This window comes from Ceratotherium simum, chromosome 1 (genome assembly GCF_057802395.1).
Source record: "Ceratotherium simum simum isolate JZ-2026a chromosome 1, ASM5780239v1, whole genome shotgun sequence".
Lineage (NCBI taxonomy): Eukaryota > Metazoa > Chordata > Mammalia > Perissodactyla > Rhinocerotidae > Ceratotherium > Ceratotherium simum.
In genome coordinates this window covers 53,643,084-53,655,832 of record NC_141900.1, presented here as the reverse complement: position 1 = coordinate 53,655,832, position 12,749 = coordinate 53,643,084, and the positions used below count along the sequence as shown (strand labels likewise).

Genomic DNA, 12,749 nt, shown 5'->3' with positions numbered 1-12,749 from the left:
TGGCTCATGTAGTTGTGAAGGCTTGGTAAGTCCAAAATCTGATGGGGGAGACCAGCAGGCTAGAGCTTCAGGAAAGAGTTGCAGTTTGAGTCCAAAGGCAATCTGCTGTCTGCTGGAGAACCAGGAAGAGCTGATGTTGTAGATGAAGTCCAAAGAGCTGATGTTGCTCCAGAGAAAGTCTGCTGGTGAATTCCCTCTTACTCAAGGGAGGTCAGCCTTTTGTTCTATTCAGTGATAGAACAAACTGATTTGACTTCGACTTCAACTGATTTCATGAACCCACCCACATTATGCAGGGCAATCTGCTTTACTCAAAGTCCACCGATTTAAATGTAAATCTCACCCCAAAACACCCTCACTGAAATATCCAGAATAATATTTGACCAAATATCTAGGCACCGTGTCCCAGTCGAGTTGACACATAAAATTCACCATCACAGAAGGGGATTGATTGACGGGAAAGCGGCATAATGAACCTTGTGAAGGGATAGAAATGTTCTATATCTTAACTGGAGTGGTGGTTACATAGGTGTATACCTTTGTCAAAACTCATCAAGTTATAAATTTAAGATCTGTGCATTATATTGTATATAAATTATACAGAAGGAAAAACTCCTAAAGGGGCCCTGGCAGCTGTGTCATGACTGATGTGATATCTCATACAGAGTATATGATGGGAGTGTGTGTATGTGTGTATGAGAGTATGTGTGTACGTGTGTGTGTGTAAGGGCTGATATATAAGTGATGGAGATTTTTCCTGCTGTGACATTTTCTTCCTCTTTTGTCTCTCCTTTATTCTTGAATGACCCACACCCATCATAAAGACTCATTGACGCCTTCACTCACCATCATTTTTAAGAATGCATTTACTTTCTCCCCAATTCTTTGGAAGTGTGTGGGTTTCTTCTTCTATTCTGTTCTTGTTTTCAAGTAATTACTGACTAATCAGGCCATTATCTACCCATTACCAGAATAGAGAGTTAAGATGTATGCTGATTCTTACTGAATGGCTAAGGAGCTAAGAAGAAACTTAAACTACATATTTATATTTTATAAATAGAGGAAATTTAAAAGATGACATATATGGTTATCATTCTAGTCATCAATTTTGACTCAAAGAGTACTACATATATTTTTGCACAAATAAACCCAATGTCATCAGAGCATAAGCTAATGAAATATTGAAGCTTAATAATTGGTCTTGGGCCGGCCCTGTGGCTTGGCAGTTAAGTGCTCGAGCTCTGTTGCTGGCGGCCCGGGTTCAGATCCCGGGCTCGCACCGACGCGCCGCTTCTCTGGCCATGCTGAGGCCGCGTCCCACATACAGCAACTGGAAGGATGTGCAGCTATGACGTACAACTGTCTACTGGGGCTTTGGGGGAAAAATAAATAAGTAAAATTATAAAAAAAAATAATAATAATAATTGGTCTTTTTATAATTTATCCAAGGGCAAAGGAGAGCACTGTGGTCATTTTAAATGTTGAAAAATATTCTGTATTTCTATTTTTTAAAAAAATAAAAGCTCTTAGTCAAAAAAAAGGAAGCTATAAAATTGTCAAGTGAAAAGTAACCAATATTTGCAAAATCAGTTTGTAGATTAAAGTAAATATTTTTTATGCAAAGTAATCTCATAAATTTTAAATGCACTAAAATATAAACTCTAATTAATTGTAATAAACAGTATTATTGGAAATATTTTTAATACATGTTTTTTGTTCTTTTCAGATTCTCTGGTCAGAGGAGAGGGAGTTGTAAATGATATCCAAAATCATTCTTGAGAAGAGTCTGATATTGTTTTGATATTTGAAAGGAAAGAAAATGACACTTATTTATTCTGTTTCAAATTATACTTTAACCTGTAGAGTGAGAATACACAGTTGAATTAGGACAGATATACCTAGTACTAGTCATTCATCCCCTTTAGTTTTCCTGAGTGGAGATAGGACCCAGGCCATAGCCTTATGTATTATCAGCACTAATCTATGATGAAGCCTCTTTTTCTGGCATGATCCAGGCATCAGACTTTTCTGTCTCCCAAATGAAGGGAATACATTTCAGAGCTCCTAGTGGTTCCCTTGAAACCCTGCTAGCCCAGAGGTTAGAGAGAATATCCAACCCCACCAATCCCCAAAGAGAGGTAGAGTGGAGACTCAAAGCAGGGATCTCTCAAAAAATGTTTTTAACAATCTCCTTTCCCTTCCATCTCTGCCCTCTCTTTATGTCCGCCATGGCCCAAGTTCCAGAACAGGTTCTCAGTACCATTTCTTATTCTTTGGCCTGACTCTTACATACACATATATATATATTTTCTTTCTCTTACGCTATTCATTGGCACCATAGGGGTTATTTTCCCTTTTCCAAGCCCACACTTATGCAGAAATACTACCAAAATAAGTGCAAAATTTAGTTTTCTAGAGACAAATTTGGATGCATGCCTGTAGAGCTACTTTTTTTTTTTTTTCCAAGATGAGATAAAACTGGATCTGGGGCAAGGGAGAACGGGGTGACTTAGACCTGAGAGAAAAAGAGTAAACAAATGCGATTCCTCCAAGTGAGAGAGAGCAGAAGTTTTCTACTCCAGTGACCAGGCAATGGAATGGAAGGGATGTTGTACCCAGCGGTCCTTGGTATGGCTGTCCCCCTTGTATTCCCTGAAGACAACCAATAGACCTCGGCATTTGTACGTGTCTCTGTACAGAGTGGAGGGAGAGAAGTTGTATACTTTGGTGGAGATGAGAGTATGAAGAGAAGATTTAATCCTCTGACCAAGATGGAACTCCACAGACTGTGCTAGGAATTTTCCTATTAATTAGGGCAGTGGTCGAGATCCTCCAACTGTTTCATACATGCACACAAATCTACATGCATTTAGCTTTGGGGAAGAATAGAGAGGGTTTCAGTGACAGAAAAAATGATAACTGGCTGTAGATAATAATATTCAATGTAGGTCTCTACATACACTAGAGATGTTAGGATTATTATAAAAAGTAATTGAAGTCAACTTTATTTTTTTGAACAACATGCCAGACAATCATTTTATTTCTTTGATTTTAACTATAACAAATGACAAATTTTGAGCACAATCTTTTCTCAGGGACATGTCTGAGGGGCTCAGAGAAAACAGAACATCATTGACTCACTCAACACTCATTTATTGAGTACTTGCCCCGAGTATTGAGTGTCAGTACTGGCCTAGTTGCACTGGTAAGCATAACCTATAGCTTAGGGTCTCTTGATGCTAGTTTTCACTCTTCATGGGAATGATTCTCAAACTTTGGCAGTAATTTCAGAATTACTTAGAAAGCTTGTTAAAACACAGATTGCTGGGCCCCATTCCCAGCGTTTCTGATTCAGAAGATTTGGGGTGGAGACCAAAAATCTGCATTTCTAACATGTTTTCATGTGACATGGATGCTGCTGGTCTGGGGACTACTCTTTCAGAACTAAGGACTTATAGATTATCCTGAATTTAATGGGGGAAAATGTGAAAAAAAAATTGTTGTTAATGGCAAATTAAATTTTCTTAAGTGGATAACTATCTCTCGTGACCTTAATGATGGTTAGAAGGTAATTTGTAGTCATAACAATGGAAAAATAGCATAGAGTATGACAAAGCCCAATAAGAAAGAGTTTTGCTAAACACTATAGTCTGAGAATTGTTTTAGACCTTAAAGCAATTTACTGGAAGAAGACTAAACAGCATGAGGCCCTAAGTACTAAATGATGCACTGGTCCAAATAAGTGCCAAAGGATTGCTAAGTTGAAATCCAACATGTCATTTGTTTTTCTCATGCAGCCCACCACTGCTTCTAATTATGATCATAATATTCATATATAAATAGATTAAAAGGAGATGCTGTCTATCTTTCAGTTAGGTTTATTTTGATAATATTGAAAGCATGAGCATTGACATGGTTTAAAAATTCACAGCTTGAGTTCTGTCTGGCCAAATATTTTGATGAAGTTAGAATTTAGTCTAAAAGTCATGGATTGTCAAGAACAATGTGGTTTGTGAGACCAGATTGGAAATTTTATCCAATTTGGATGGAAGTCTGTAGTGACTTTCAGAGTTGGCATTAGAATTCTCTTCAGCTAACTTCTTTTTTTATCACCTATATCTAGCCAGTCCTAAGTTCTCTCAGATCTTCCCTGCAGCAGTAGCTCATGTTCCCTCCTATGTACTTTTGTCTAGATCTTTACTTCCTCATGAAAATTCTTCAAGCTCATTTTACTGATTCCTCTTTGTCACAGTTTGAAACGCCTCCCCTGTTATACCTTAGACCAATCCAAACCTTCCCAACATAAACATTTCTCTTTATATTGGCTCCTTGTCCTCTGCCATTATTAATATGCAAATCTCTCCCATTCAGAAACAATTTATTTAACCAATCTCCTCTTGTTGAGTACGGAAGTTGTTAACCAGTGTTTTATATTTGGTATCCTATCCTGCTCATTCTTTTTCTCAATGAGTATAAGAGCTGTGATTGTGGCACATTCATAGATGGGATAATTCTACCTATTAAAACAATGTTTAAATTTTGACATGGGGGGCCGGCCCTGTGGTGTAGTGGTTAAGTTCAGCATGCTCTGTTTTGGTGGCCCGGGTTTGGTTCCTGGGCATGGACCTACACCACTCGCAGCAGGCATGCTGTGGCTGCAACCCACATACAAAATACAGGAAGATTGGCACAGATGTTAGCTCAGGGTAAATCTTCCTCAGCAAAAGAAAAACTTGATGTGGAAAAATGTTTGAAATGTTTTTGAAAAAAAAATATCTTTATACCAGACAATTTATAGCATATTTCTTTCTTAGCTAAAAATATGGCAATGGTCAACTCTGGGTGGCTGGATTAGAATAATATTTATTTTAATTTTAATGTCTGTTTTTGAATGTTTTATAATAAATATGTATTATCTACATGACAAAAGTTATTAAGTGCATAGAAAAATAAAATGAAAATATGCCTACATGTGAAATTGATTGCGATTAGGAAGTTGGATTTTGGATTTTTTTCTGCTTTTGTATATTTCCAATTTTTAAAAATTTATTTAAAATTTAAATTTAGTATTAAATAGCATTTAATCGCGTTAAATATTCAGTAGTATTAAATAGTATTTACATTTAGTATTAGAGGGTATAAAATTAATGTTTAATTAAAAATTATATTTAGATTATGTAAACATATGCCAAACCTTGTATAATTCCAATAATATCACTTTTCTGTGCAAAAACTTCAGGGCTTGCTTTTTCCTAGTAACCAAAGTTCAGACTAGTTAGCCTGGAAATCAAGCTCTCCATAACCTAGGACCTGTCGGTTATTGCCTTTCATTATCCAATGCTACAGCTCAACAAGATTTCAGTATTCTTGGATGGACCCTCCACAGTTTTCTGCTTTACCATTCCCCTAACTCTCCCTGACCTCACCTTTCCGCGTGTCCACACTCACTTTTCCTCCAAGGCCGAGGCCAAATGCTGCTCTCCACGGACTAGCTCTAGTCAAACTGCAGCATCTGAGTGCACTTAGCATTTTGTTTTTCATTTTTAAGATCTATTCGCTCCTTCCTGTGTAGCACTTGTGCATATGTATTAGCTCCTCAGCTTTATTTGTTGCGTTGTGTTTTCTGGGGCATGGGGACATCGTTAAACTAGTAAAATCTAACCTCATAAAACATATCATCAGTCATTTATGGAGAGAAAAACAGATCTGGGTATGAATCCTGCCTTGGCTACTTACTGGCTGTGTGCATTTATACAAGGTCCTTAACCTCTCTGTGCCTTGTTTTCCTTATTTGAAAAAATTGAAGGAAATCATATTCGGAACGTATGACCATTTCAGCACAGGGCTTCCTTTCCAAGACAGATGCTCCAGTTGTTCCAGACAACAAATAGAGGGAAAGAGGAAGTGAGATCTGGGGTTGCACATATCACTTTTTCTCCTACCGCTCTGGCCAACACTTAGTCCTGTAACCACATTTAGCGGCAAAGGAGTCTGAGTAGTCTCAGCTGTGTGCTCTACTGAAACTCAGGGGGTAGGTCATATTACTAAACGGGGGAGGGAAGAATAGGGCCAAACAACACTCATAACAAAATCAGGATTCTGAGCCTGAAAGATTAGAGCCCAAACCCAACAGGGATGAATTCTCAAAAATAAAGGCCTTGTGGGCTGGCCCAGCAGCATAGTGGTTAAGTTCACGTGTTCTGCTTCCGCTGCCCAGGGTTTGCCGGTTTGGATCCTGGGCGTTGTGATGGCATCCCACATACAAAATAGAGGAAGACTGGCAACAGATGTTAGCTCAGGGCCAATCTTCCTCACACAAAAAAATGCCTTGTGAGACCTCCTGATAGCTTCCATCTCATCTTTCCAGTGCAACCCCTCTATCTATAGGTATGCTACACATACATTTTCCTTCAAACTATTAAAACTCCTTAAAGACAGAGAATCTCTCTATATGTCTTATTTAACTTTTAATGTGTCCCCTCATCTGCTTTATGCTCTCCCTAGGTTAACTAAAGAAAAATCACAACACAAGGGTATTCCATAAATTTCAGTTGGTTAAATGTGGCTCTTGAGAATGTGCAACTGAAGTTTATGAACGTGGTATATTTGTATCAAGGTGATGGTAGAAGTCTCTGGCCAGGAAAAAAAGCCTGATTTATCTTTTAGCTAATTTTTCAGTTCTTTGCAATTAAGATATTCCTTCTGCTTCCACCGTTGGGCAGCTATTGAAAGAGAAATAAATACAGCAATTAGGATTGCCACATCTTTATCATTGGCCCTACAATTTTCTAGAAGTAGTAGTTTTTTGGAATTACGTAAAGTCCTCTACCAATGACAATATGTGGATTTTATTATGTTTCCTTGTGTGACAATGTGCTGTTGTCTGACAGCTCTGAGGGTCATGTAGCACACAATGGTAAATAAAGAAGCATTCTGTGCATTCTTAGATCTTTACATTTTTATTTTAAAACATAAAATTTCATATTGGTTAACAGCTACTTTTAAACAGAATGATGCATTAATTAAATGCCTTGTCATAACTGTTATAAGCTCTGTTAGAAAAATAAACATCTCACAACAAACTACAGTGTCAGCTCTTTAATAAATACATAAAACAGAAGTTAGTAGTCAATCAGAATTATATGAACAGGTTCATAGTACATTATGTGAAATTATCATATTCCCCAATTTTCTGTGTCAATCAAGGCAATTTAACTTTATGTATAATTCAAAGTCAGAAATAATAAGAAACTTGTTTAATGAGAATTTGTTTCCTTTTTAGAGCTATTTTATATTCAAATATTTTAATTTAAAAATACACTTTATATTAAATTTTTTTTACAAAAGCAAGACTTGTTAAATGAAACAAATAAGGTTATATTATTGATAATTTAAAAACATTTCTAAATTTTTTTTTTTGCAGAAGTTTAAAAAACTTAAACGAAGTAGCTGGTAAATGCAAAATAGTTTTAAAGTTATGTTAAATATACACAAAATGAATTTCTATATTAATATGTGCAAATTTATATTTTCTTATAATTTAGAATTAAAATATTTTATATTCAATATTTTTAATAAAATCTATGTACCATACTTGTCATTGTGTAGAATTCTTATCAAAAATCACATTTATCCATGGTACAGTGTAAAGTTAGCAAAAGTTCTTTACACAAAATCACACATTTTCCATCCTTGATGACTGCAGTGTTTTTTTTTTTAAACTATTGTTGGATTAGATAATTTTAACTGAAGCAGGTTGTAGAGGTTAGAAACCTGATTAATTGAGTTAGCTTACAAAGATAAATTTTATGTGGGAAAGTATTCCAGGTAGATAAAAGAGTAGTGTTATTACTCTCAGGTATTCCATTAACAGCTGCCGAGATAGCTGAACAATTGTTTCATATAACTCAAATAATTTAAATATGCAGTTTTATGACAGTTATTACATGGGCTTGAAGGTAAACTTATCAGAGCCAAAGAAAAAAATCAAACAAAAGAACAGAAATGATAAAGAAGTAAAAAAAATAGGAGGACTAGAAAGGAAAGTATTTTTCCTACAGCACTGATTGGTTGTATTATGTTTTTCTCCTGTCATTGACATAAGACATACAAGATGCTGCAAAATCTAATTATGATGGTTTCATGTAATATTTTTCCAGTTAATTCTGTTTAAAAGTGAGATGATCATATGAAAGTATTCTTTAGAAAAGAATAGAAAGAATGAAAATTTGTTAACAAAACTGGGAGAAATCTAGCATAAAATATTAACAGGAGGCTGAAAGAGCTTTTATAACCTAAAGGTCTGCAGGATCTGAGCTTATAATCAGACAGTTAGGCTCCATGTTGAGTTGTATGTGATTCAGTTGTACTGAAAATTGGCTTCACATGTTATCTTAAATGGGTTCTCAAATATTTATAAGAAAAGGAATGTCCCTATATCCATGAACATTTAGTTAAAGATGAATTAGTGTAATACTTACTCAAGCACAACCTTAAACACTGCATCTAAGGTGCCAATGATTGCAAGATACATCACAATTTCAGAGACGTTAAATTGAAAAAGTGGATGTCTTAGAATCAACGAAATATGAATATGTATAATCAGTTATCCATAATAAATTTCCCATAGAGGAATTATAAAAGAAAAGGGAAATGATCTGAAAGAATGCTAGTTCTGTATCTCTTTGAAAATATATGTTTGCATTGCATGAAATGGAGTTCTTAAGGTCAATATAGATAAGGATAGTTGTAAATTAAATGTTAAGAGTAAATAAAACAATACAATATGCACATGACTGAACTCCCAAGTAGCTATATTTCACTTAATACTTTTATTAAAATATATAGATCTCAAATCCTTTAAAACTGAAAGAAGCTTGCACAGATGTGAAATTTTAAAATTCTTAGTTTTTAATGGGTCTGTCTTTCTTCAGGTACATAGATTCAAATGAGTTTTAAAATTATTGAGATGTTTGAAAATGAAGAACTTCATTATATCATTACATTTAGTTATTTGTCACAATTAGGCTTTTTGAGCTTGAAGTTTTAGGGCAATCTCTTAGGAAAAGTGAGTGGCAAAAACAAGAGTGAGGAAAGGAAGAAAAAGCCATTGAGTCTAATTTACTATACCAGGTACCAGGAGGAATATAATTCTATGGAGAAAAATTTTCATAGTCTATCATAATATTTCAGTGTCTCATGGATACCTGCTGTCATACATATGAATATCTTCAATAGAGATTAAGTATATATTTAAAAAATATTTGGAATTTTCTTTAGTAAAGTATTACATCTGATACATCCACTAATTTTAATTTTGAGTTTTGAAAAATTTGACTCCAGACAAATCTATTCTATTTAACCTTACATTTTTTTTATCTTTATAAACCAAAGCTAAATTGAACATTTAGAATATAGTCAGATTTTTAGTGAATTTTTGAATCTTGCAGAGAATATCTATGACAATAAATATTAATAAATTTCCAAAAAAGATATCAAATGCTTATAAATTCATGTACACTGCAGTGTAAAGATGTCTCCAGAGAAATAAAATGCCTCAAGTTATATTGTAGTGTATATATGGCACATTTCTAAATCATTACATACTTTAGGGCACAGAAATACTGTCGTACCAAAGTGTTCAAGTTCTTAACTTTGTTAACCATTTAAAATTTCATTACTTATATTTAATATCAATGAATCTCGAAAGGCTCCTGTGGTCATATTAGTTGAAAATAGCCTCTATTTACATAAATTATTTAATCTAAGAATACCCTGTTTCTCCTTACCTTTTAATTAATTCTAACTAGTCAAATATTAATTCTCTTCTCACAAGCCATTATACAGGAAAATATCAATTATTCAAGTAAAATATAAGCTCTAAAATCTTTGAGAATTAGACCTTTAAGTAAAAAAAGAAAGAACAAGACATCACAAGCATAACTACAATCATTATCTAGCATTGAACTGCCTATCAGGAAGTTTGTCCCTTCCTAAGATAACAGCCTTGGTCCATTATAAATTAGTGCAACCTAGTGAGAGTGTGAAAATATAAACCCTTGGTTTTTAAGGGTTTTATTTTATTATGCTCTTTTGGATAATTCATTCCACGTGGAAATTAGTTTCTGAACATCGTAATGTTTATTTTTTAAAATGTCAGCATTTTAATGAATGGATATTTTTTACTTTTCCCTTTTGAGGGGCTGTCAGGTATCCATTTATTTTCCTTTTAAAAAAAGATGCTATACATGACAGGCAGGCTGCAAAATATGATTTTTACATTATCCTTGGTGAGTAAAGGTATCTTACACAAGTGAGTCACAGTACTGAATCATGTCAATGTCCCCAGTCTCTCATTTGGGGAAGGACATACAGTTCAACTTAGCGTCATAATTGCTTAGCTATCCGGGATGGCTAATGGAGCTGCTGTGGTTTGTGGGCTCCAGAACAACTTATATGTTTTTAAATCCTCTTTAGGATAGAATATGGGGTGGGGGTTAGTCTTCATTGAAATGTAAATATCTAGCAATTTGATTAACTCAAGTGCTGGAAGACAGCAAATCTGGGAAGTTAATTATAAAAGGACGTTTTAAATAAATTCCTTTTTTGTCATAGGCAAAGCTCTGTACTGCACACAGGACTGTTGGACTTCTAGTCAATAAAATCAGACTGAATAGGTCTGTAGGGATATGGTAATTGTGAAGAAGTTTCCATTGGGGAAGATAAAAGTTTATGGGCTCTGTAGTATCAAGCTCTTGGGCTGAGCACTGCACAACTCCAGGGAGCACTGTTCACACAGGCGATGGTGTGAATGGGTTTCCCTGTAGTTAGGCTGTGCTGCAGTCTCTTAGAAGCTGATTAGCAGGAAAGATGGGAAGCCAGTCATGGACGATTCAGTTTGAATTACTCTTTTCTGCTTTGCTTTGAAATTTTCTCATGCCCATATACTTAAGACTTCAGTAAATCTCATTTAAAAATACTTGCCAGTTGAACATTTTGACGATTTAAGAGGTAGCATGATACTGTGCAATGAACACTGGCCTGGCAATAAGACGATAGAAGTTCTCTTCAAATGCTGTCACTTAATCACTTGGGTGGTTTTTGAGAAATCATTTAAACTTTCTGAGCCTCAGTTCCCTGACTAACTAAAAGGGTGAATTAGCTTATTTCTAGGATATTGTCTATCCTCCTCCAATTGCATACTTTTAGAATTCTGGTGAGTAGGGTTGAGGTCATTCAGGGAAAGAATGTCCTTAGGCTTCACTGAAGGGCAGAAATAATATAGCTTTTAATGTGAGAAATGCTGATATCAACTTGGAGAAAATATCTGAGAAAACTCATTCAAAAGTGTGGCACTTTGTTTGAGGCAGAGTTTCCAAATATCTTGTTAATTTCAACCTGATGATTAGATAAATGAAATGGTGAAACAATCCATCCAGTTTGCCAGGTAAAAAGATAGAAAACTCCACATCTGCAAACAACAAAGCTGTTCAGATTTTGATGTTACTTGACAGTGTCCCTTATTAAATATTCAGCTTTTAAAGCCAGTATTCTAATAAAGTGACATTGTATTATTAGTTTGTTATGGCAGTAGTAACTTAGCACTTATGTAATCCAGTCATCTGTGACACATATAAACTTATCCTGTAAGAAAGAAAACCAAAATATAAAGGCAAAAAAGGAGAGAATGTGGGTATTAGTATCCATCTTGTAAAAAGAAGAAAACATAAACACACATGCATAAAACTACACAGTTTCAAAAGCAGTATCCCTCAAGATTAAGATTCTATCTGTTCACCTCCTGAATGAGTGAACACTAACCATTATTCATCTAGCCGTTCTTGTCTATTCACTGCCAATTGTTGAAGTGTTTGGCAACATTAGTATAACTGCCTTATTATTTTTTTCATCTGCATGTTCGGTGCAGGGATTATTGTACCCTTGTAGTGACACAATGCCAAAACTATCTCACAGCATTGTCTCTCTCTGGGAAGCGCAGGAATGGCAGGTACCTGTAAAGTGTAATCAGTGCTCTTCAGATGATCTACATTCTATGCTGATCTAAATAAGTTATATATTACAGTAAAGTGCTACAATGACACTAGTCTCAAACAGTAGTAAGACACATTTTTCTCTGAAAAATTCAGCAGCGATGTGAGTCACATGATGATGAGGATGCTTATCAGTCTTCATTCGAGTGGACAACCAGCAACCAGCATGATCTAGAACAATTTCTCTCCTCCTGTGACTTCTAAAATTATAATTTTTAGGAGCAATTTCTAAAAATCCAGTTTCCCATAAAGTACTTTTTATCTTTTAAAAGTTGCACCTGAAAGTTTCATGAGCATTTAATTTGCTGATATCCATTTTTATTTCTTCAGGTTTCTCACGTCGGTAGGTTACTGCTCTTGTGCAAACACTTTGCAGAATCAACTTGTCCTTGATGGAGAAGAAATATTACCATTAATAAGGGCCTACATATTAGAAGCAGACAATGACATATTTATAGTAATTCTTTTTTAGAGTTCACTGACCTTTTTTGAGGCTGACACCCTGTAATCTGCCGAGGACTTAATTTTATTACTGTTCCATTGTAGTATCACCTGTCTAATGATAAGGACTTTAAGCAACCCAATCAAGAATGTAACTATGAAGATGATGAAAAATATTCTCAAGTAGCTTGGGCTAGAGAAACATTCTGTAATGAAGCAAACAAATAAATACATTAAAAAACTGGAATAAGTAAATCA

The 12,749-nt window shown here is 35.0% G+C and overlaps 1 protein-coding gene across 1 annotated transcript in view; it reads right to left on the bottom strand.

Annotated features, from left to right (window-relative positions):
• Positions 1-6,942: 6,942 nt before the first annotated feature.
• ITGB8 (integrin subunit beta 8) overlaps positions 6,943-12,749 on the bottom strand; it is an 83,446-nt gene continuing 77,639 nt past the window's right edge. The window contains exons 13-14 of the mRNA XM_004418939.3: positions 12,534-12,697; positions 6,943-12,438 (exon numbers count right to left, since the gene is read on the bottom strand). Of these exons, the coding sequence (XP_004418996.1) occupies positions 12,316-12,438; positions 12,534-12,697 (287 nt within the window). The 3' untranslated portion in view covers positions 6,943-12,315. The remainder of the gene's footprint in view (positions 12,439-12,533; positions 12,698-12,749) is intronic.